The 23028-nt window shown below is 38.8% G+C and overlaps 1 protein-coding gene across 1 annotated transcript in view; it reads right to left on the reverse strand.

Annotated features, from left to right (window-relative positions):
* The window catches only part of LOC105928627 (neuronal growth regulator 1), a 252113-nt gene that overhangs the window by 39801 nt on the left and 189284 nt on the right, over positions 1-23028 (reverse strand). The window contains exons 8-9 of the mRNA XM_036141664.1: positions 20793-20941; positions 2353-2394 (exon numbers count right to left, since the gene is read on the reverse strand). Of these exons, the coding sequence (XP_035997557.1) occupies positions 2353-2394; positions 20793-20941 (191 nt within the window). The remainder of the gene's footprint in view (positions 1-2352; positions 2395-20792; positions 20942-23028) is intronic.

The following is a 23028-nucleotide window of genomic DNA, read 5'->3' on the forward strand; positions in this document are numbered from 1 at the left end:
TGATGTCTTAAGCCTGGTTTACGCTTGATGCATCTGCATCGTCCGCAATCGGTTTAAGGTTATGCCATTAAAACAAAAGGCTGACACCCAAAAGTGATAACTGTGGAATATGTCTCTATTTCATGAATAAGACCTACTATATGTTTCACCAATCACAAACCATAGTTCAAAAAATGTCAGTTTAGAAATGTTTATTCCAGGTTTAACCAGTCTATTTATTGTGGTTTTCATGCTATGTCAAAAGACATAGGTAATACTCTTTTTAAATTCTTAAAAACAGAATAATTCATAAATCCAGACAAATATATCTAAATTCTATTTATTCAGTCGGTGTATAACAGTTCAGGGTAGGAATAGTTTATTTTATTTTGTGCTGCCAGGACACTGCTAATCAGAAGCTAATATCAGTGTTATTAGTGGCGTATGACAATGTCATCATATAGTACAAAGATTTTGGATCTTACTTTACTATCGGCTACCCAAAATACATTCAAACAAACAGATTTAAAAGGTTATGCAATCAAATGTTATCAGCCAGCCTGACTAGCAATCTTTATTATACGACAAGTAAGAAGAAAAAAGAATCTCTTCCTTTATTACTAGAGTAAGAGTGTAACCAGAAACAAAAATGTATGAGGGATAAACCACTCACCTTTATATCCAGAGATTGTGGTAACATGTCTTATTAATACAACAAATTGGTAAAAATATTGCTGACAAAGTATTACTAGTAGTACTATCAGTACAAGGAAATGCTGACAAAGCAAATATGCAATAACAGTAAAAAATATTCAAAACAGTATCACATGAGACAGACATTACTTTGACAATTTTATTTCTTCTTTATATCATCAGATATTGAGCCACTGGATGTCTTTCCATTCTTAATAGCAAAACCTACAGTTATCCACATTTTTTTCTCTCTCTCTTGGTTCTTGGGTTACCTTAAACATATATAAGGGTGACAACAAAAGGGAAAAATATCAACAAGAGCGTATATTAACGCATCCACATTAATTATATTAATTAATTAAATAATAGAAAGTACCATTTCTATTGGTATTGGAGATCTAAACTAATGCTTTTTACTAAACCATCTAGTTAGAGCACCACCACCAAAAACAATGTTAAACAACTTGGAGAAAAACAGGAAGAGTGGCCCATTGAGTGACTTTATCTTCGACTGAAAACCCTGGTGTCCCTTTGGACCATGAAATTGTCATTTGTTTTGCAAGCGTTCTATTGAATGAAAGTTAAGGGTCTTGCAGGACTGCTTTTCTACTGTTAAGTTTATTTTGACTTGTCTGATTAAATTTCCATGGAGATATATATATATATTTGGTTCTTAAAGGAAGGTACATTTGTGCCTATCCACTGAAGTAAATGCAAAATAATAAAAGAAACACTCAACAAAGTAGTCATGCAATAAGAATTATTGCATGTGGCTACGTAGAAACTACTGAATCCTGTTGTAATTTCAGCGTGTCTTAGCCACAGAGAGCCTTTCGGTGTGTCTGCGTGTTTTGCGCACGTGAAAAGTATTAAGCAAAAATAATGTAACCAGCAAAAGAGATTACATTCTGAGACTTGCTTAAAACCATTACAAAAGGGAGAAAAGACGACCAGGCAGAGGGGATTACTCTTGGCTGGAATGTAGAAGCAGCAGAATAGAGCGAAGAGGGGAAACAAGGGTGACATTGAAAGTGTAGCAACGACAACAGCGCAAGCAGGAGATCAGGTTAAAGACAGAGGCAAAGTACCGACTGATTGTTCTAGAAACAAAGGAAGAGCAGAAAGAAAAAAGTATAGAGAGAAGTGAAAGAAATGTGAGAGGAAGAGAACTGGACTTAAAGGGAGTGATAAAAGGACAAGGACAGCGAGAGATTGAATCTTACAACCAAGGCCCTTTACCACCGACAATGTCCTGCCTATGATGTGTACTGCAGGGGAGTTGTGGTAAAAAGCCAGAAAGAGAAGAAGACGAAGCCATCAGCAATATGAAAAGCAGCAAAGACCCGAAGCGAATACAGAACAGCCACTTGATGATGCTACTGCTTGCTCCACAAAAGGGTGGTGGTGGTGGGGGCTGTAATGAAAGGTAGGGTGTGTAAAGCTGCAATGACGCAGGCTGCTGGAAGTAGATGTAGCCAGTCTCTAATAGCCAAACTAAAATTAGCAAATAATGCAAATAAAACCAACAGAGGACATACAAAAAAAGCTGTACACCCAGCAGGCATTCCAGCCAGCCAATTGAAATCAGATCAAGATGGAGGGGAGGAGTCTAACTAGAGTTAGTGTGAGGCAGCGGACCTCTTTGCTAATCTGGTGTACAGCATAGTGACATATACTGACCTGGGCTTGAGACAGCACTAGTGGTGGTGGGCTCAATAATTGCTACAGGGGAGGAGAGGAAGGGGGAGAGGGAGGGGAAGGGAAAGAGGACATTCATGTATTATTAACAGAATGGAGACGTAAAACAAAAAAAGAAAAATGCATGCAAGGACAAAAAGGACAGGGAATGGAGACAAATCCTCCCCATGCAATAAGGACTAAAGTCTCTGTGGCAAGATGCTACTTTTACATGCTCATAAACAACATGTTTTACTGCCCCAGCGCTCTGAGTAAAATAAATAAATAAAAAGAATAATAAAAAAAAAAAAATCCAGAGCTGTAGCTGCTTCAACACTCTAAGGAGATTTTTTTTTTTGGCTATGTGAAATCCTACCTCTGGTTTGCTAAACAGGGACTTATTCCTCACTTTAATGGTTAAACACACCAACCTCTGGAACCACCCCGTAATTTCAACAGCACCTCTTGGGTAGTTCTTAAATCACATCTTCTTCTGTCACAGATTCAGCCAACGATTTCGATTTTCTCATCCTTTTTAGGGTGTATGAAGTGACTAGAGTATGAGCAGAAAATGGGGATCTTGGGATCTGTGTTTGATCCCACGGAGGAAGGAAGTCAGGAGGCTCAATCTGATTAACTTATGAACTTATTTCAGGCTGAGCCACTGGTGGCATTTGAGTGATGGAATAGTGTGAGATCATGAAATGTTCAATCCAGTGTGTCAAAACCAAGCATGTGTGGGCTCTTTCTTCTCTAAGTCTATGGGTACAATTTAATAGAAGTAGATCTTATACTTAATCATGTCTACAGGTACAAATCTATGCACAGATTGCTGTTTAGTTAAACGGAAACATATAATCACTGACCATTTTCTTTTAATTCACCTGCTCAATTGCTTGTTGACACAATCAAATAAAATCTGTGCATTTGGGACTCAAAGAAATAATGAAGACGACTTGCTGAAGCCCAAACCCAGCATCCCTACAGGGAAGACCGGATATATAAGTGACTTTTAACTTGGTGTGATTGTCGGCGAAAGCTCTGAAAAGAGAAAATATCAGGTGAGCAGTAGTTGTGTGGATGAAAATGCATCGTTGGTTTCAGATGAAATGGATACATTGGTGGGGAGATCATCGAAAGGCAAACTGGACTTTAAATAACTCGTTGCAGCCAATGCAGGCAGAACACCATCTCTGGACGCACAAGACATCAAACCTTGAAGCAGACAGGTTACAGCCATACAAAAAAAAAAAAAAACATACACGGTGCCCCCCCCCCACCCCCCCGTCCGTCAGCTAAGAGCAGGAAACTGAGGCTACATTTCAGAAAGATTCATCAAAGTCGCACGATAACAGATGTTGCCTGCTCCGAGGAGCCTCTATTTCTGCTGTGACTTTAAGATGGTGTAAAAACATGAAAGCACGAATGCATGCTGCTTCGTATCAATGGCTCAGTCTGCTGGTGATGGTTTATTAGCATGAGAGATATTGTCCTGAAACACTCAGTACCAACTAAGCGTTGTTTTAATGCCGCAGCCTCCATGAGCTGCTGCGCACCATGTCCATCCCTTTATCACCACACTGTATCCATCTTCTGATGACTACATCCAGCAGGGCGAAGCGCCATGTCTCGAATCGCCTCTAACTGTTTTATCACACGTGATCATCTGTGTCACCATGGACTAACCAGATCTCACCCCATACAAAAGGCGCTTTTGGATTGCGGTGGAACAGACGATTTACACTGTTGGTATGCAGCCGACAAATCTGCAACCACTGCATGTTGCTATCATGCACATATTAACAAAATCTCTTAGAAATGTTTCCAAAACTTGCTGAATTTATGTCACAAAATAATGAAAGCATTCCTGAATGCAAAGGGGGGGTCCAACCTCATAGCAGCAAGGCGCACCTAATAAAACCGTTGGCCAGTGTATCTAGGGCACAACTGTTTGTTGAATCTGAGCTATGGGATGATTATGTACACAGGAGGCCCCCTGTAATTAGTAAAACATTTTCAAGTAAGTTATGTTCAGTTTGGTAGAATAAGTCACACGAGTAAGATTTATTTGCCAAAGCAAAGCTGTTTTTTGCAGCCTAACTCAATGGTCGGGGCACTTGGTGTTCTCACATTTTAGTGCCGGTGTCTAATGCATTTTCTACTTGAATCTACAATATTTAAACTTCTTTAAAAAGTACTACATAAGCCACCCGTTTCCAAAAGGCTTCATAGCAGAGGAGTAAACCATGACAGCTGTAATTATATTTCACGCATTTCCTCTGAAAAGAATATTAAATTTTAAATTGTTGCAGGGAGCTACTGTATCTAGGCCAGGCAACAGCACACAGGCCCACTTTAACTCTCCGTTTTAATCCGTTTACATGGGAACTGAATATGGCCATTTCCGTTCACGGGCCAAAGAGGTGGTCAATGGAATCCTCCCAATCTGACTGTCTCTGTGTCACTTTCCTGAAGTGCTCTAACTACTGTGTAATGACTATGTTGGTGTTTAACAGATCACTATTACGCCAACAACAATAAACTGTTTGCTTTCATTTGATTTCATCATTCTGTCTGAAGGGAAAATTGTGAAGGAATGGGAGCTCATACATGAAATTGTATGCCTTTCAACCTTGGTATATTGTGGAGGAAATGGCCGGATTCGTCTTTTCTTCTAAAAATGTTTCTACTTTAAGCACTCCTGGGGGAGCCGATATGCAAAGGCAGTTTCTTTTCAGTCCTTTTCTTCAAAAAGCCATGCGGGTGCTATCTGATTAATACTCGAGCAAGAATTTGCCAGTGAATCATTTCATGAGCTCTCAGACACCCCTCCATTACCGTGGAGCATATCATTTGACATACAATCTCTCCCTCGTATAGCTCCACTCTGACTTTTATTGTTTCACTCATTCAAGACAGCTACACATCATTTTGCATACTATATATGCCATCTTGTCTTGTGTACAGACTGCTCGCTTGCAACGCAAAACACATTTTTAAAATCTATTTTCTTTCAAGCACCATAATATATTTCTGTTTACACAGATGGCACAATGTGGGTGATTTGAATGGCATGATCTTTAGGAACTCAGATTTATGTCAGGGCTAGGAATGAAGTCCACTTTGCATGTATTAGGGGTCTCTCATTAGCAGTATGCACATTTCTTTTCATCTATTGAAGGAGTAATGAATGATACGAAATGGTAAACTGAATAATGTAACACTCAAAAGCCAAGTTGCTTGAGAAAACACACAAAATCAACTAAGGTTGTTATTCTGCCTGCCCTCAATGTTTTTTGCAGTTTTACTGATAGACTAACAACATTTAGTTGAAAAGAAAAAACATTTCTTGCTCCCATAATAAAACACAGTAGCACCGTAGACACATCTTTTAGATTAAGAATGCATGAAGGGACAAACCCATGTAGTTTTACAAACGTGTGTAACTATCACAACATAGCTAGCAGGTTTAAAGTAACACTACAAAAGCTTAGTGCCAAGTGGCCAATGCTCGCATTAGTTGAAAATCCTATTAATTACTAATAATTAGCATTGGTGCCATGATAATAGGTCTAAAGGGCACATACTACTATACAGAAGCTTAACTTAACATCAATTATGTATTTAAATACTCAAAGGCATATATTATCTAAGTTCTGACTGTTTTTCAATCTAATATTTTAAAAATGAGCTGTAGGGCAACACTTGTATTGCCTACATATAAGCATAGCGGGGAGCGAATCTAAGGTGGAAACTAGCTTTACATCAAGTGAAAAAGTAATGTGCACTTAATTGACATGATTGTTTAGCCTTTCTCTCTTACAAGACCAGAGGCATAATATTATTAGGTAATTGCTCATACACTACTACGTAGAGACTTGTTGCTGATTAGAAAGTCTGAAAATTTAATTTCTTCGGTGCTACTCGTCGGATTTTTCCCTGTTTTAACTTCAGAGTTTTTTTCATAGGACTTCACATACTTTATAAAGATACTCTTTTAGACACCTAAGAGCCAAAAGACTGCATGGTTTCACTATTGTTCTGGGATCTGCTCAGATTTGCATAGCCTAACCCTAACCCTATAAACACATTTTTTTAAGGTTAGTCAAAATTTAACTTTGTCCAAATCTATTATGTGATAATACAGGATGGAATAAAAAGATCAAATTATTTTTTCAACAATAGTATTAGGCAATTTACTGAAATTGCATTAGTCAATGTGAGACATTTTAGGTGTCCAAATGATATTTACTATAAACTTAATATGTTTTTTTTATTAAAAGGTAATGTTTAGGCAAAGACATTTATTATTCCAATTTCTACTGAGCAGCAGAGCTATTCTTAAACATCCGCCTAACTTATGCCTCCATGATGATAGAACAGTTGGTGTTAAAGTCTGTATTTTACTGTGAGCCAGCTAATTAGTTATTGGTCCAGAGTGATTTTTTTTTTATGCTAGCCAGTGAATGTATAATCTTTTGGGCACACACAGGATTGAGGCGTCCAGGGATAAAGGTCCCTATGGCAGTACATCTTGCCTCCTGCCAGATTCAACAAGGGTGGGTGTGGTGTGGGTGCACATAAAGCCCAGTGCCCGCTGGGCTTCTAAATGAACACTCAGCTTCAGCGCCAAACATTTCCTTATTGCCATGAAACTGGGAAATGTTAATGGCTTTTCTGATTGCCTAAATATGGAAATTGGAACCTTGAAAATGAAAGGTAAATGTTGCAATGCAGCATGTGTGCATTTAAGGAAAAATAAGGGACGTTGCTACTTGCAAATTTTGAATGTATTGTGAAATTGATTTTCAATGTATTAACAAAAAATAAAGAACTTAAAAAGCTGCACAGGCTGTAAACCTTTATCACAATTATATATAAGCTAACAACAGTGTTGTTCAGCAGCAAAAAAACAAAAAGTGGGGAAGCAGGGATAACGAAATTTGAGAAAAACACGACGCCTCCATCCAATCCCCACCATAATTCTCTTACACTTTAAGCTGTTATCACATACGCTTATGCTTCAGGTTTCACCTTTAGCACCCATTTTCCCGCACCTCTGCGCTATGACTCAGGTACAATCACAAAGTGTGGGAATAAACAACATTATCAACAACAATAACAGATGAGAAAACATGTCAAAATGACACCTACACATGCAATGATTGATAAGCGTGACAAATGAACAAAACATTCATTAAACCAGTAGCCAGCAATGTCTCTCATGCTTTAGGAAGGTTGAGTACAGACAGAGAAAGGGAAGGCAACGCTTTTTTCCTATTAGTCTCTAGCGAAGACTGCTGGGGGGGGGACTAAGACGGAGTAAAGGGGGGAGCAACTCTTCCTTCAGGGCTAAGCTGAGGTGGGTTTGAGGGATAAAAGCTGGAGAAATTAAGCTGAAGGAGTCCTTAGAAAATTCGAGAATCCCAGTTAGGTCATTTCAATGTAGTTTACTTCGATCTAACACATAAAACAGGAAGCTGAAACAGGAACTGTCTATTCGTCAACGGTAATACCTCAATTGATATCACAAATCTTGTGTGCGGGAGTGTGTTGCATACATCTACAGTGGAAAATCAAAATACTATTCACACAATACTTTGCTTATTGAATTTCAAGAAAGTGACATAAACTTTGTATGTAAATATTCAACATTGCCAGCCTATATAAATCTGATCCACAACCTGAATTTAATACTCAGCAAAAACATTTTTTTGTGTTATTGTAGCCCTTCAGTTTTCTGGGGTCTATTATCTTAGAACAAATTCACTCATCTTCATTCATCCCCATGTATGTTGCCATACCTCAAAATGTGTCTTATGTGCATCTGAATGTGAAGAAAATGAAGCACATTTTTGAGATAATAAAGTGTGTCAATTTGCACAGTATCTGTCATGGGATTAAGAGTGCAACTCTCAATGCTCAGTTACAGCCTGACGTGGTATCCGGAGGCAGTATGTCACTTTTTTCTCACTTTATTTTTTCATTCTTAATGATCTGGAAGTGAAAGATTATTACCCTTTACAAAGTCTATGTTTGCCTCTAAGAGGTAGAATAATTATTAGCTAAAATAATCCTAAAGTAGGTAAAAGTAAAACCATACAGCATCCCGAGGTGAGTGTAATCTTCCCTTGTGCAGACTGAGTGTCTGCAAATCATAGCATGAGATATATGGCTTTTCAGAATTGTACTTTTGCGTGTGAACAAATCGGGTATGCTGAAGACGGGTGGAAAGGGAATGCATTGGCATTTTTTACTTAAAGCTGGATATCCTTCTTTAGAATTAAATGCAAGAGAATATGTGAAAATTGGATGTCGTATTAAGGATTATTTTTACACAGCCCTATTAAGTTCAACCGCCTACCTTTCACTTTGAACTGTACTTTTCTTAAGCTATTTCACAGCATATTAAGATTGAAAATACATTTCATGTTAGACAAGCCTTAGATGCAGATTTATGATAAGTTCCAGCTGGAAAATCAAAATTAATTCATAGATTCAAAGATTCTTTATTGTTACCCTGGTGAAATTTATTCTTGGTCACTCCAGCTAGGAGTAAAAATAAAAGGCAAACAAACAAATAGGCGATGAAGAAGGGTTACAGTGTTTTTTCCCCTTTAGCATTCAAAAGACAACTTTAAAAAAAAAAAAAAAGATTTAAAAGTCTGTATGAACTAGTTGTCCTTCATGAGTCACAGATAACAGATAATGAGGTAATAAAGTGCTTTTGTGCAATGATTTGAGGCTTGATTTACAGAAATGTGCATTTAGATATTGTCAAATAATAGTGTGCAAATAGGCAATTACATTAATGTGATTGATGGGCTAGTAAATGGACTGAACTTATATAGTGCTTTTTCCAGTCATACTGACAACTCAAAGCGCTGTACACTAGAGCACCATTCACCCAATCATACTCACTAACACACACACACACACACATTTATACACCGATATGTAGCTCGGTAGGCAAATTGGGGTTAAGTGCTTTGCCCAGGGGCACAACGACATGTGACAAGGGGAAGCTGGAATCAAACCTACAACCTTCCAATTGCAAGCAAACTACTCACCCCATCAAGCCACAGTCGCTCTAGAGGGGTGATTTTTATTGTGTTGGACTGGAGTCTCCCATCGGGGGGGCAATAGCCCTCACACCTCTTGGGAAGAAGCTGTTTCTAGGTTTATTTGGCAGTGGCAGTGCCACTACCATGCCTGACTGTGTATGTAAGTGTTATGTTGATAAACCGCACTGTTTTTTCAGCCAAATAAGACCGTTTTGATCAAAGCCAAGAAAACTCCTGCAAGACAGAATAGGTTTTGGCTTGTTGTATCTCAGGATAGAAGAGCAAATGCATCACTAATGAGAAGGAGGCATGCTCTGTCATTACAACCAGTCATGCACATCCACATTTTGGTAACTCCATGCAAGTTTCAAAAATGATGCTTGACAAGCAGGAGGAGTAGCAGGGTCAAAGGGAAATTCTTTAACCCAATAGCACAAAAATTAAAGACTATAGACTATTTATTAACCAAAATCTTATATTAAAACTTTTAGGGCAGCCACGGGCAAGATTAGATTACATTTTGTATTCAAATAAAGGCTCTTTAACTGGGTAAATCTCCAGCAACAGCAGAGGTTGGCATGAAGACAACTAAATCTAATCTCTAACTGATGTTTAATATATTTGTGTAAAATTCATAAAACTGGGTTATTCTGAGCTCAAGAATATTCTTATTAAAAAAAAATACATACGAGTTTGAGTAGACTATTACAAGTAGACTATTACCACTCGCCCCCCCCTGCAGTCAACAGGCATCAATCATCCAGTTCTCTGTGTCAAAGATCTGACTCTTCAAAGTTTTACAGTTTTATCTGAAAGACTGTTGTTAAAGGGGCATCTCTATAAACCTCAGTCATGATCCGGATAAAAGACAAATAACTGCAACATGCACGGTCTTAAACAGATTCTAATAAGAAGCAGGGTTCAGATACCACCATGGCTGCCCTTACATAAACTGAAAAGAATACAATAGAATTACAGTAATTCAATAAAAAAAGGCTACATTACAATGTTCCAATCTTATGAAAAACCACAGCATGCTCCAATTTATATTTAATGCTGGAGTGCCCTTCTTATCTGAGATATAGGTCAATAAAATCGACTTGCTGAAAAGGAATTTACAGCACGATACTAATAGCATCTTGATCTGAGGGTGTAACAATGTATGGAGACTTGGTGGAAAAAACATGTGTTTATATGCAGGGTCTCTCAGATCTTACAGTGACAATAATTAACAACTGAAGTGAGCTAAGTGAGATTTGTAGCACATAGAGGCTAAAAGATAACAGACCTAACAGCCTTAAGATAAAACAATCTGGAATGTTGGGGCAAAAGCAAGCACTCATCAGATCTCAACGTAAATATTTTTTTTTTATAAAAAATACTGCTGCTGCATAAACCTACTGTGTATTTTTTCTACAGCAAATGGCTACACAAATTACAAAACAAATACACAGTTCAACGCTAAAGCAAACTTAGCAGTTGGCAGCGCAACATCACTCGTAAGTTCCCAGAAGTCATGCTGATTGCAAATAAAAGATGAGACATCAAAATTAAAGTACATAGCCATTTCTAACAGACTGGAAAGGACAAGTTGGACAATCACTAAATATAGTATGATCTACAACATCAGCAGATCAACAGAACTGAGAAGCGACTAGCAAACTGTGACTTGGTGTCTGACCTGCAGCTTGACTGATAGGAGGGACACGATTTACTGTTTACATCTAAATTAAATTGTCCAGCATGAGAAGCAGAAACTGTGACGGGTCAGCGAGCATTTGCAGAGGAGAATGATTCAATTGATAAAGGCTTGGTCTTTTTCAAATTTACTATGCAATGTGCTTAACTCAAAGCAACTTGTGAAACCCACAAAAATAAAATATGTGATACATGAGAACATAGATTTGACACCTAAATCCTTTCATTTCAGCAATCAAACTAGTAAATCCACATTTAGAATAGGCAAGTTTAGTTCAGGTTTGTTTAGAACGGTACATAATACACTACAATTTCCTCTAACTCTGCTAATTTATGAACTGCAATTACATTTCCATTATGTTTCAAACAGTTTGAGAGTTATAAACAAACAAGCGACTAAAACGAAAACTGCCTGTTCTCGTTTAATTGAACTGACTGACAATGAAGTTAACAACAAACACAGCTTCAGAAGCTGTGAGCGCCATAATAAAAACTGTAACTCGGAATCGGCTAGTTTTCCCTTCATGAGATCAAAAGTTCAAACACTAAAAAATTGGATTTCCATTGTTTATTAAATTCATCAAAACTAAGAACTCCAACCGTTTTGTTGTCTATAAACACACCAGCCGGCAGCATGTACTTTGATGCACTTCTGTTCAGTTTATTAAAAATCTGCTAAAATTTAGGGACAGATGTTTTGCAGCTTAAATGAGGGGTCTGCTGTAAAATATGCATTATAAGTGATTTTCTGAACTAATGCAAGGTGATTCTATTTGGTCAAAACAAGAAGATGATTCAGACTGTAAAGAGAACAGCAGTTTTATTTATTTATTTTTATTTTTGAATATATAGCAGCCTATAAGGGGTAACTATTAGGGGCTCATTGGGTTGATAAGTTGTATTGCAATCAGAAGATTGTAAGTTTGAGTCCATCTCCTCCCAAAGCACTTAACCCCAATTTGCCTACCTGCCTATATGTGCGCGTTAGTGAGTGTGACTCCAGTTTAAAGTGCTTTGAGTGATCCGTATGACTAGAAAAGCACTAAATTCAGTCAATTTATACCCAGAATGGTAAACAAGGAGAGGAAAAATGAAGAAAAGAAAACATTCAGAGATGTTTTTCCCTTCAAAAAACAAAACAAAAATGTTTCAAGAAATGTATATATCACTTTTGTGAGTCTCGGCTTGGGGAGAGGTATACATTTACCTTTATATTTTTTGGTGAGAATTACTACTGAAACTGTGTTACTTTTCAAATCTCAGTAACACCTTATGCATCAAAACTAGACCTCACAACACAAAAGAAAAAAAAATACTCTTCTTTAATCACGAAGCAACACAATCGTGTTGCGATTTTAAAATCCAACAAGTCTAAGAGAAATACTTGAACAATCCTAACCCCAGCAACACTCTTCAGCTCATTCTGGGGGACTCCAAGGCGTTCACAGCCCAGAACGGAGAGATAGCGTCCCCCAAGCGCGGTGTGGACAAGAAACATTTCTAAAGGGATGTGCTGAGCAGGCGTTCTTATCAGGTGCACAGGCTGCCTCAACTGACTCCTTTTAATACAGAGCAGTGACTCTACTCCAACCTCGGGCCACCTTATAGCTCTATTCAGCAACCCAAAACGGAGATCTAATTTTTTTTTAGGCTATGATCCATATCTCCTGGCCATAGGTGAGAGTCGGAAGGTACAACGACTGGTCAATTAAGAGCTTCACTTTTTGGTTTCTTTTTTTGTGTTGTGCTGTTCTTTTTACATCTCTCTCTTTCCAGGTGATGAAGCAGACGGAAGACGTTTTATCATTCTTTCCCTTTTATCTCTTCTTTCTTTCACCTCTTCTCTTTCTTTTTTTTTCTCTTCTGTACTCTCCTACTTTCCCATTGTAGTGTCCACATAGTTTCAAATCCCCCCCCCTCAGTTTTTCGGTTTCACCACATCAGACAATAGAAGTGCCTATATTAATGCAAACAAGGAGTCTACTCCATTGTAATTTATCGTAGTGCGCTAACAACACATTACGATAACCGATCTCCCTTTCTGAGGCAGGTACTGACCCCTGACCCGCCGTGAGCAATGCACCCTGCCACGCATGCCACAGGCTATGGCTTAAAGATGCCAACAGTACCAGATCTTCAGAGTCCCCTTGGCGTCTCATGAAGTGTTTCTAAAGGTTCTCAGATGACACACCATTCTCTCTTACTACACTTTGAAATCATTGACATGAACGCCTCAAAAAGAATCTGTGACAAATAATAGCCCAGTCATAACTCTGAACAAGAAGGAATTTGTGCCAAGGATGCAGACACACCTCTTAATTTGGTTGTTGAAGGACCAAATTCAAAGGACCCTTAAAAGCAATCTAGGTATCCTTTGCGTCTGTAGCTCTTTCCACTAAATAACTCAACAGGCCTTCTATACAACCACAAGGGACCTGTACCACTAAACGCCCTATGCAGCGCCATGATGGTAAGCATCTGGTCCACTGTTCCACGGCCAGGATGTAAGCTAAACTCTTCCTCTTAAATCCAAGGTTCAACAATTAGTTAGAGCCTCCCTTCCAGCACTCGCCGCTTTTCTATGGAGGCTGAGAAATGTCATCCCTTGGTAGCTGGAATCCCCTTACTTAAAAGTCACCTCAATATATCATGAGCTATAAAATATGCATGCCTCTTTCCCCTTTTGCATCTTGATAATCAGGAGCCGTTGACTCATTTTAAAACAGCAATTCAAATTCTCTATGGCTAAATTTACCTCTGGGTGTTTATTATTTGCTCCGCCGTGGCGGCGGGGCTGCTCTGTGGCGACTGCTTGCCATTTCTTGTTAAGAGCAACAGCGGAACTGGCCTCTCTTCCATTTGTGGGGATCACGAGAGAGAAACTGAGCTCATGAGAGCGAAAAGCGGGGCGATATGTCAGATTGCATGTTTGACAGGAAAGCAGAATGACAGGGAGGAAAAATGAACGACAAGGGAGAAAGAGAAAGGGAAAAAAAAAGAGCGACACGAGTGCGAGATAAGAGAATCAGACACAGCCCCGATAGAGAGACAGACAGAGAGATAAAGATATGGAATAGAGGAGCGAGAGAAGTTGGGGACGGCAGCTCAGGAAGCTGCCTCCTCTACCGATTCTCAGGGTTTTCTTTTTTCACTACTCTGCCTTTGAGCTCTTGCTAGTGTCACATTTAGATCATCCATTTGAGAATCAGAGGGAAGCCTTTGATGTTCTTTGTGCATACTCAAACAGGGGAATGGAGTGCTCCTTTGAAATAGCCAACTCTACAGACATTTATTTTTTTTGTATCTATTCTCAGTCTCTGGCCTGATAGGGACAACGTTACCATCAGAGGGAGTATCATAAACTGGTGAATATTTTAATTCACCTGTTCATATTTCATCACTGAATACATTAAAATAAATTGTTGTACGCATCCACACTGGAACACTGAGAGAAATGTGTTCCCAAATTCTCGTTCCCCTTCACTGTTGTGGCTTCCTTCGCTGCTCAGAGGGAACAGCAGGTGGATGAAATAATGAAACAATTTGACAAGGCAGAGATTTTAAAACACGAAGTAAACATACAGTTGTAGCCCGCAAACAAGGAAAAAATACTTGAGAAGTTCAAGAATCTGTAAACATATGTATTAATGGGGAGGAATATTCTTTGAGCCTCCAAAGTGTTCTCCTACAAAAATATCTTAAAAGACTTTTAGATGTTTGCTACGTGGATTCCGTTACATACAATAAATTGACAATCTTTAGCTGTAAAATTGTAAAAGTCTTTGCTGTATCAGAGAAAAACAATGTTTATTATAAAGATCCTGTAACAAAATAAGGAAAAAAAGTACAGTGAAAATTAAAAATGAAGTTTTAAATGTTTTCTAAGTTTTCACAGAGTAATGAGCTCTACAGTCTTGGAGTAGTCCAGGTCAGGTGATGCTAAACAGCATCTGGACCCTCTGCAAGGTTTATTGGTTTCACAGAAAAGAAAAGACAAAGCTATTGTCCAGTTTTAAGCCGCTGAGTCCTCTTTCGTAAATATACTAATTTGGATCATAGTTGATTTAACCTGAATTGTTTTGTTCAACGTAGCTGGAGATACACGCACGCACGCACACACGCCTCCCCTCTCTTATAGCAGCTCATCTGAACGAGCACGGCTTAAAGTTAAACGTAAGAGCTCGTGCTGGAAGTTTAAAGCTACAGTAGCACGACCTCACACTGTTTAGTTTCAAAGGCTAAAAAGCAAAAGCGTTGTTTGTAGGTAGTTTTCTTATAGGGCAGACAAACAGAGAAAACCGAAGGATGTCGTTAAACCCCGTGGCTCCTGTTCAAAGCCATGAAGCATTACCAGCTCAAAGTTACGTCCTTACAACAAAGATATCATGACTTCTAACAAGTGGTGACCTGTCTTCTAGCTTACTGTTTTACAACAAAAACTTACAAGCAAATTCTTTTAATAAATGCCTGCTGACTTGCATATGTTTGATTAATTTGCGGGCTTCATGCAGTCGGTAACGTTGCTTTTTTTGACTTTTGATGTGGCATGCAATTATTTTCAAAATTGGCTGATAAAAAAAATTTAATTAAAAACTTCGATAAACTTGCTTTTCATTTTGGAGGAAAACTGGTTGTTTTGATAATTCCATCAATCAAAAAAAATTTGTTTACACATCTAGATTGGGAAAAAAAAAAAAAAAACATTAAAAGATACCGGCAGCTTTGTTCATGATTAAATCAGTTTAACTGTTAAAATTACAGATGCATGGCGATAATAACTGTTTATTCAAGTTTGGGCATGATTCAACTTGATGTTGTTCTTGGCCTAACTGCATCCCCAGAAATATGAGAACCTTACACAAAAAAAATCAAAACAAGATGTCCTCAAAAAAGTAGCCACTAGTCAAACGTTAAAAAAAAAAGACATCACAGGGAACCGCTCCAGTGGAGCACAGTGAAAAAAATGTGTTTCCAGGTACTGCTGGGTTGCATAAAACCTTCTTATCACTATATCCCACCACCAAGATGAGAGGAAAGACCAACACTCGGTGTCACCTGTTACAACACTGTCACTGTCTTGCTTGGTTTGAGGGTTGAACAATAGTTTGCAGATAATTTGTCATTACACAATGCAATTTTGCTTTATCAATGTTTATCCCAAAAGAAATGTAGGCGTATTAGCTCTCATTGTCTAAGCGTCTTCAAACAATCAAAGATAACAACTGCAAACAGGAAGGATCTCTTGTTGCCGTCTGCGCTGAGCCCCCTCTGACTGAAGAGACTCTTTTGCTAAGTTACAGTGGTGCTCGGGGTTCATTGTTGTCCCATAGTGGACAATAATGAGTTTTTGGCAAGAAAACACTCAAACGGAGACTTTTAAAAAACTCTATTTGTGGTGTTTTTTTATACAGACTAGGGATTTTATAATGCAATGAATTCAGATTTGCACATGCAAATTATTGCTTAAGGGCTGAAAGAAAAACAGTGGTAAAATAAACACGAACTAGAATTGTTGCGAGAGAAACTTTACCCTGGGGCGTTCTTCTTTTGAATTTTGATCTTAATTTTGTTAACGATATCTTTACTAAACGCCGCAGCGTTGGAGTCCGAGTTTGAAAAATACCGTAGGCCAGGCTACGACGGTGTCCTAGATGCTTGTGATCACCCACTGCATACAATCCAATCCTGTCTTAGTCTGTACATGCCTATGATGGTTTCAAAAAAGATTATTTATATGACTAGAACTCTGCAAGCACTTTCTAAATACCTCTGAAGCTTTGGGGGGGAAAAAAAATCGTATCTGCTTTCAAGCACCTTGTATGAATAGCAAAAGCATCAGAGGAATCAATGTGAATAGTTGGAGCACTTTTTACTTGATGTCTGATTCAACAGAAAAACTATTACTGATCATCTCTGTTTCAATATCCTTTTAGTGCGTCGTAAATCCTCGTTAATACACCAGAGGTGAGTGCTTTTAATCTGGTTTCACTTCTGTGGAATGTTACAAGCCCTATTAGTTTAAGTTTTTTTCATGTATCAACTTAATTTGCAAAGATTCAAAGATTCTTTATTGTCACCGCATTTTTGCTGTGGTGAAATTTGTTTTTGGCCAGTCGGGCTAGGAGTATACATTAAAAGACAAACAAACAAACAAGCGGTGATCTAGGATTACAGTATCCCCCCCCCCCCCCATTATAGTGTTTAAAGAGATAAAAAAAATTAAGATAAGGATAATTTTGTTTGAAAGCAGAGTTTGCAAACAAATTTTAGCTCCTCCTGAATGTTTTTTCTATATTTCCATGGAAGAGTATGAGGATCTGCACGGCAGATGTTGAATGCAGATAATCTGATAATGTGAGTTGTGTTAGCTGGACTGAAGAGTCACGTTAAGAAGCTTGTGCAGTTGGGTGCTATGAGGATGCTTACAAACTCTGGGGGTTAGGGCTGCAGGGGCTGATGTTCAGAGCATTGATTTTGTGCAGAGCCACGACGATAAAGCTGAGGACCACACCTGTCTCAGCAGTGAGCACTTTACACCTGGTGGTTTGTAAAGACTTCCATCAGTGGCAGCAGGGATCAGCGAATAAACTGCTGCAGCACAAAGGAAAAGAATAAAACTTTGAGCACCGTTTTATTCTTTTCGTTAATCAGGATGAAGAATTACAATCACCATTACAGACTCTCTATGGTACTGTTTTTTTTTTGTTGTTTGTTTTTTTTACATTTAAAAACTCATTTTGTGCTCTACCTTGGTTCCACTGTTTCTTATTTTTCTTTTTTTTTCTTTTTATCTCTGATGTTAAGTATCAGGCTGAGTCCTGTGTGGACCTGTAATTTCCTTTGATTTTGCTGATAAATAACCTCAATCAGCACTGAAATGACTGCCATGTAAGAGAGGGATGACTAATCCCAGCAGGAGTGCAGTGAGCCTCCTGCATTTTCCAGCTGAACTCCGAGAACCTTATGCTTCAATGAAAAGATCAAACTTGCCAGTGACATGCCGTCACAAAAATAACACCTTGTCAGTGGGTAATGTTGATAGGATGTTAAATTAAGAAGCAGGTGCATCTCAGTATATTAAATATAATTTATTTCAGTAATTAGATCCAAAGGGTAAAACTCACACTGTGCTAATTGTAATAATGGTGTGGATTCATATATATATATATATATATATATATATATATATATATATATATATATATATATGAAACCATAAAGGATAGACTGGCTGTATGGACAGGTGGCAAGTCCAGCTGGAAAATGAAATCAGCATCTCTATAAGGCCTGTCGGAGGAGGAAAGCTCTAAAATGTCCTGTAAGGTGCTGGGCAGCCTTTGGACTTGGAAAAGAAGAAAACATTGGACCATCACCAGAAGATGACGTGGCGCCCCAGATTTTCACTCACTGTGAAAACTTCTGTCTTGACCGTAAGGAACTTGGATGTTGTCCATTTCCACTTTAATCCAGTTTTTTTTTTTTTTTTTTTTTTACATCTTACATGCCAGTGACTGCAGTTAAAATGTGCTCTTATGAATTCTAGACCGTGGACACAACAGACCTAATTATGATAATTATTGTGCATTGTATGTTTTTTTAATGAATACAGTGACAAAAATAACACTCTGGCAGCTTGGTTTCGATAACACCTTACTTTACTTGAAGAGGACTTTAAACTATTGAGCAACAATCCAGTCCATTTTCCCCATACACTCAAGTACAGCACTTCTGATATAGTCTCTGATTCAGGAGTGATGTAACACAAGACATGGGAGCTTGTGGGCGATGGTGGCGCAGAGGTTAGGGAGTTCGGCCTGTAATTGGCAGGTTGCCGGTTCTATCCCCTGCTTTGAAAGTCTCCATCATTGTGTCCTTGGGCAAGACACTTTACCCACATTGCCTGCTGGCGGTGGTCAGAGGGCCCGGTGGCGCTGGTGTATGGCAGCCTCACCTCGCTCCCAGGGCAGCTGTAGCTACTAACATAGCTCACCACCGTCAGGGTGTGAATGGGTGAATGACTGAACTGTAGTGTAAAGCGCTTTGGAGGTCGTCAAGACTAGTTAAAGCACTATACAAGTACAAGCAATTTACCATTTGTACCCCATGAATACGTCCATGTTTGGAGGCTCTTGATGCTCTGACTCCAGCTGCTGTCCTTGTAAATATATATTTCAAACTACTGAATGGGCTTTGTTTCTGTCAAAGCTATGATTTCCCTATAGCTTGTTCACCTTGTTCTACCACAGTTTTTCCTTCCACTCAACTTTCTATGGCTAAGTGAAAAGCCAGTTTTATTAGCTTCACCATCTGTTGCCTACCTGGATAACCCATAATTGTGAAACCGATAACACAACATTTTTTGTGCCGTTATGTATTAGTCCAGCTGTCTGAGAAACCAAATTTTGGGGTATTCATGATCCATAAATCACAATAAAAATAAACAGAAATAAAAGCTTTAAATATATCACTGTGTGTGTAATTAATCAACATATGGGTTTTCCTTTTTTTATTGAATTACTGGAATAAATGTATTAAATTGAATTAAAAGGTATTATTATTTATTAACACACAACAATTGGAGTTTTTGAGTGTTTCTTTTTTTCCTCCTACCTCCAAAAATAGCCAGAAGTAGTTGTTTTGGCTGCCTACTCCTGTATTACTCTGTGGAAAAAAAAAATCCAAAGCCTCCTGCGTGCATCCACCATAGCACAATGCGACCAGACCTTTATTACAGAAGTCTAGAATAATGTTCAGGCACAACCCAGCACTGCACGACACAAATAAAAGCTCAATTCCTGGTCCTGACAAGAAAGTGTAAAAGAAAGGATACAAAGAAAAGTCTGGGGACAGATGCTGAACTGCATCACAACATATTTTTCTGTGTCAATGCAATGCAATTTAAATAAGTGCAAGAAAGCTCCTGAAAAAATTGCCATGTAAAATCAATGCTATATTTGTGTTTGAATTACAATTGCCTCAACAATAGATTAAATAACGGCACCGAAATGCCTCTCGTTTCAGATTTTTTTTTTTTTTATTCATATCTGGTGTGAGGTGCTTTGTCATCTGATTTGGCTTAAAACTCTTCAAACTGATGCATAACACTGTTGTTTTGGACATTTTTTGGTCTGTTTTGTGGCGTTAGCAGATATTTTTCTATTGTTTTTCTTGCAAGTATGCAAGTATGCTTCACTAGCCACATTAAATGAAAGCACAGTTTAGCACAGACGCTCCCGCAGCACGGCTTCTGATGTTTCGGCCCCTTTTGAACTCGCGGAGCTTTGGAAATTACGAAAGCCTCGACTCCCAGACATTTTTTTAAACAAATCTGAGCCACACTACTTAGCATTGATTTTAGCAGTTCTAACCTTTGCAGTTTTCTTTATAATTATCATGTCATTACACCAAAGCTAATTTTTTGCTTTCAGGTGGTGTTCTCATCCATTACACATGCAGATGAAGACTTTCAAAGCAGACACCCACGCAGACTCTGCAACCACAGCACACAACACTTTACAAAACTGCAAACACTAACTGCTAATATGTCCTTACCCAGCTGCTGCACTGGGTTTAGCTGGCTTGGCAGGAAACGTAAAGAAAACACTTGAGAGCTGATACTTTTCAGCCCTCCGTCGCTTCGACCACGCCACTCAGCCAAGAGCAAGTAGAACGAAAACTTACGAATAAGAGGCACGCTGGCGTTAGCCGTCCCCAGCTTGTTGATGGCGACGCACGTGTAGTTCCCGTAACGATCCTCTGTCATGTTGTTCACTGTGAGGACTGATCTGGAGGTGAGGCTCTTGATGTCAATACCGTGGCCCCTAATGATCCTGAAAAGACCAACGTAAAAGCGACAAATGAGGCTTTGATTTCTCACCTGCACACAAAGCTTCGAGTATGAAAAGAGGCACGAGCCAAGAATGGAGCAAATGTCATCTTAAGTGGATTTCCATCATTACCGCCCTCTTCAGCGCATCTATTTATTTCATAGCGGGCCGTGTCTGCCTTGGAGAGAGGCTTTTGAAGGACTGAGACAAGAGTGGAAAGAACCAGAGGGGAAGTGGCGGGGTGCCACCTGACATTTTGCTCATATTTTTGCTGCAGGTGCACATGGTTATAACAAATACCGCTAAAACCAGGCATTTACAGACACTGTGTAAAACAGACACTTACCATTTTCCTCAGTGTGTGATATTAAGCTCCTTTTTTTCCAGGTCAGTTTGTAATACAGTACTAAAACACTTCCATCTGACGAATAAAGAGATAGCTAGTATTTAGCAATTCTAATATCTCAAAAGTTAGTAACTGTAGTTGTCTTTTAAACTAATTTGGGTCAAAGATTTTAGATCTCCTTTTAAAAGCTTTATCCAACCGTCTGCTAGGAGAGGTAGAAGGCAGCCTTGCTCACAAACACCTTTCCAAATCTACGCAGAGACCTTCTATAGGACTGATATCAGAGCTTTGGCAAGGATCTTTTCTATTGTCTTTTTGCCATTTTGTGTCATGAGTCATTGTCCCTTTGAAGGAACTATTTGTGCTTAGACTTTAACTACCTGGCTAATGTGCAGTTCTTTCCTAGTAAAGTGCACCAGTCCCTCCTCCAGCAAAACACTCTCACAACATAATACTGCTACATCTGCACTTTACAGCTAAGGCGGTGCTCTCTGACTTGCAAACTTTCCCTTGGTGTCTTTGGCCTTCAGTTTCAGTTTCACCAGACCAACACACATGACTCCAAAAATTTCTTTGTGCCCAAGTCCATTTGCAAACTGTATACTGTTTTCTTGTTTCTTCTGTAAGATACTGGCTGCTTCCTCACTGAATGACTTTTCAGCCCATGTCCACACTGTGGATACTGACACATTCTAATCAGCTTTAGCTGCAGGTTTCACAGGGCCTTTTCATTTTGTTCATGCAGATATGTAAATTTTGCACCAAAAAAAAGCACTTTTCCAAGACACAGAACTCATCTCCTTCCTGAACAATAGTTTGGCTGGACTTGTGAATAATTGTTTGTACAGATGAACTTCCCATCCTCCGGCATGTGGGAACTGTACCAAAGGAGGAATCAAAGTTATGCAAATAAAAAATGCACGTCTTTTTTATTTGTTGTGTTTGTAAATATATGGCTTCAACTATTTAAGCCAAGACACGTTTATCTGTTTACTTCTGATGGTAATACCCTTTAACAGCCTGAACAGATTAAAAGTTACAGCATTAAGGCATATGCAACATATTTTAATCAGATTATTTTAGTTCATTTTGTTAACTTAGTTCATGTTTGTTATTCCTAACCTCTAAAATCCTCCACGGAGTAGATATGTTTCTATTTTAGCCTCACGGTGGCCTGCCAGGAGCTATGGCTTGGCTAAAGCTGCTTTGTAAGACGCTCTGAGCCAAAACTCTACGTGTGACCTTATTTCCAACAATATCTTCAAAATCTGTTGTTGCCTCTCTGCCTGCGACCCCCTTCAAAGTTTAGCTTAACGCTCTCTGAAAATCTCAGCATGTGCTCCGCACCATCACTAGCTTAACATCAGACCAGTCAATGCTTCCCCCTTTCATGGTGAAAGAAAGCTCCCCACCCAGACAGATGTACACACAAACACTCGCCCACTTCCACTCAAAGAATGAAAGCAATGACACACCAAGAGAAACGTTTACTTGTCAAAACTGTCACAATATGTCTGACGCAGACAAACTAAAAGGAAAGCTGCACAAAACGGAGCAAAAGCGCAGCTTTTACTTCATCTGCCCAATGAACGGGTTGTGAGGAAATCTGTAACTCTGTACCCGAGTCCTCTCACTAATGTTCTGGGCGTGATTAAAAGTAGAAGAAGAAATCACAATTTAGCCATGTGAGAAGTCACTGAAGGAGCGAGTCCTTGAATTAAGAAAAGACCAGAATTATGCCAAC

This window comes from Fundulus heteroclitus, chromosome 9, assembly GCF_011125445.2.
Source record: "Fundulus heteroclitus isolate FHET01 chromosome 9, MU-UCD_Fhet_4.1, whole genome shotgun sequence".
In the NCBI taxonomy this organism is placed as follows: domain Eukaryota; kingdom Metazoa; phylum Chordata; class Actinopteri; order Cyprinodontiformes; family Fundulidae; genus Fundulus; species Fundulus heteroclitus.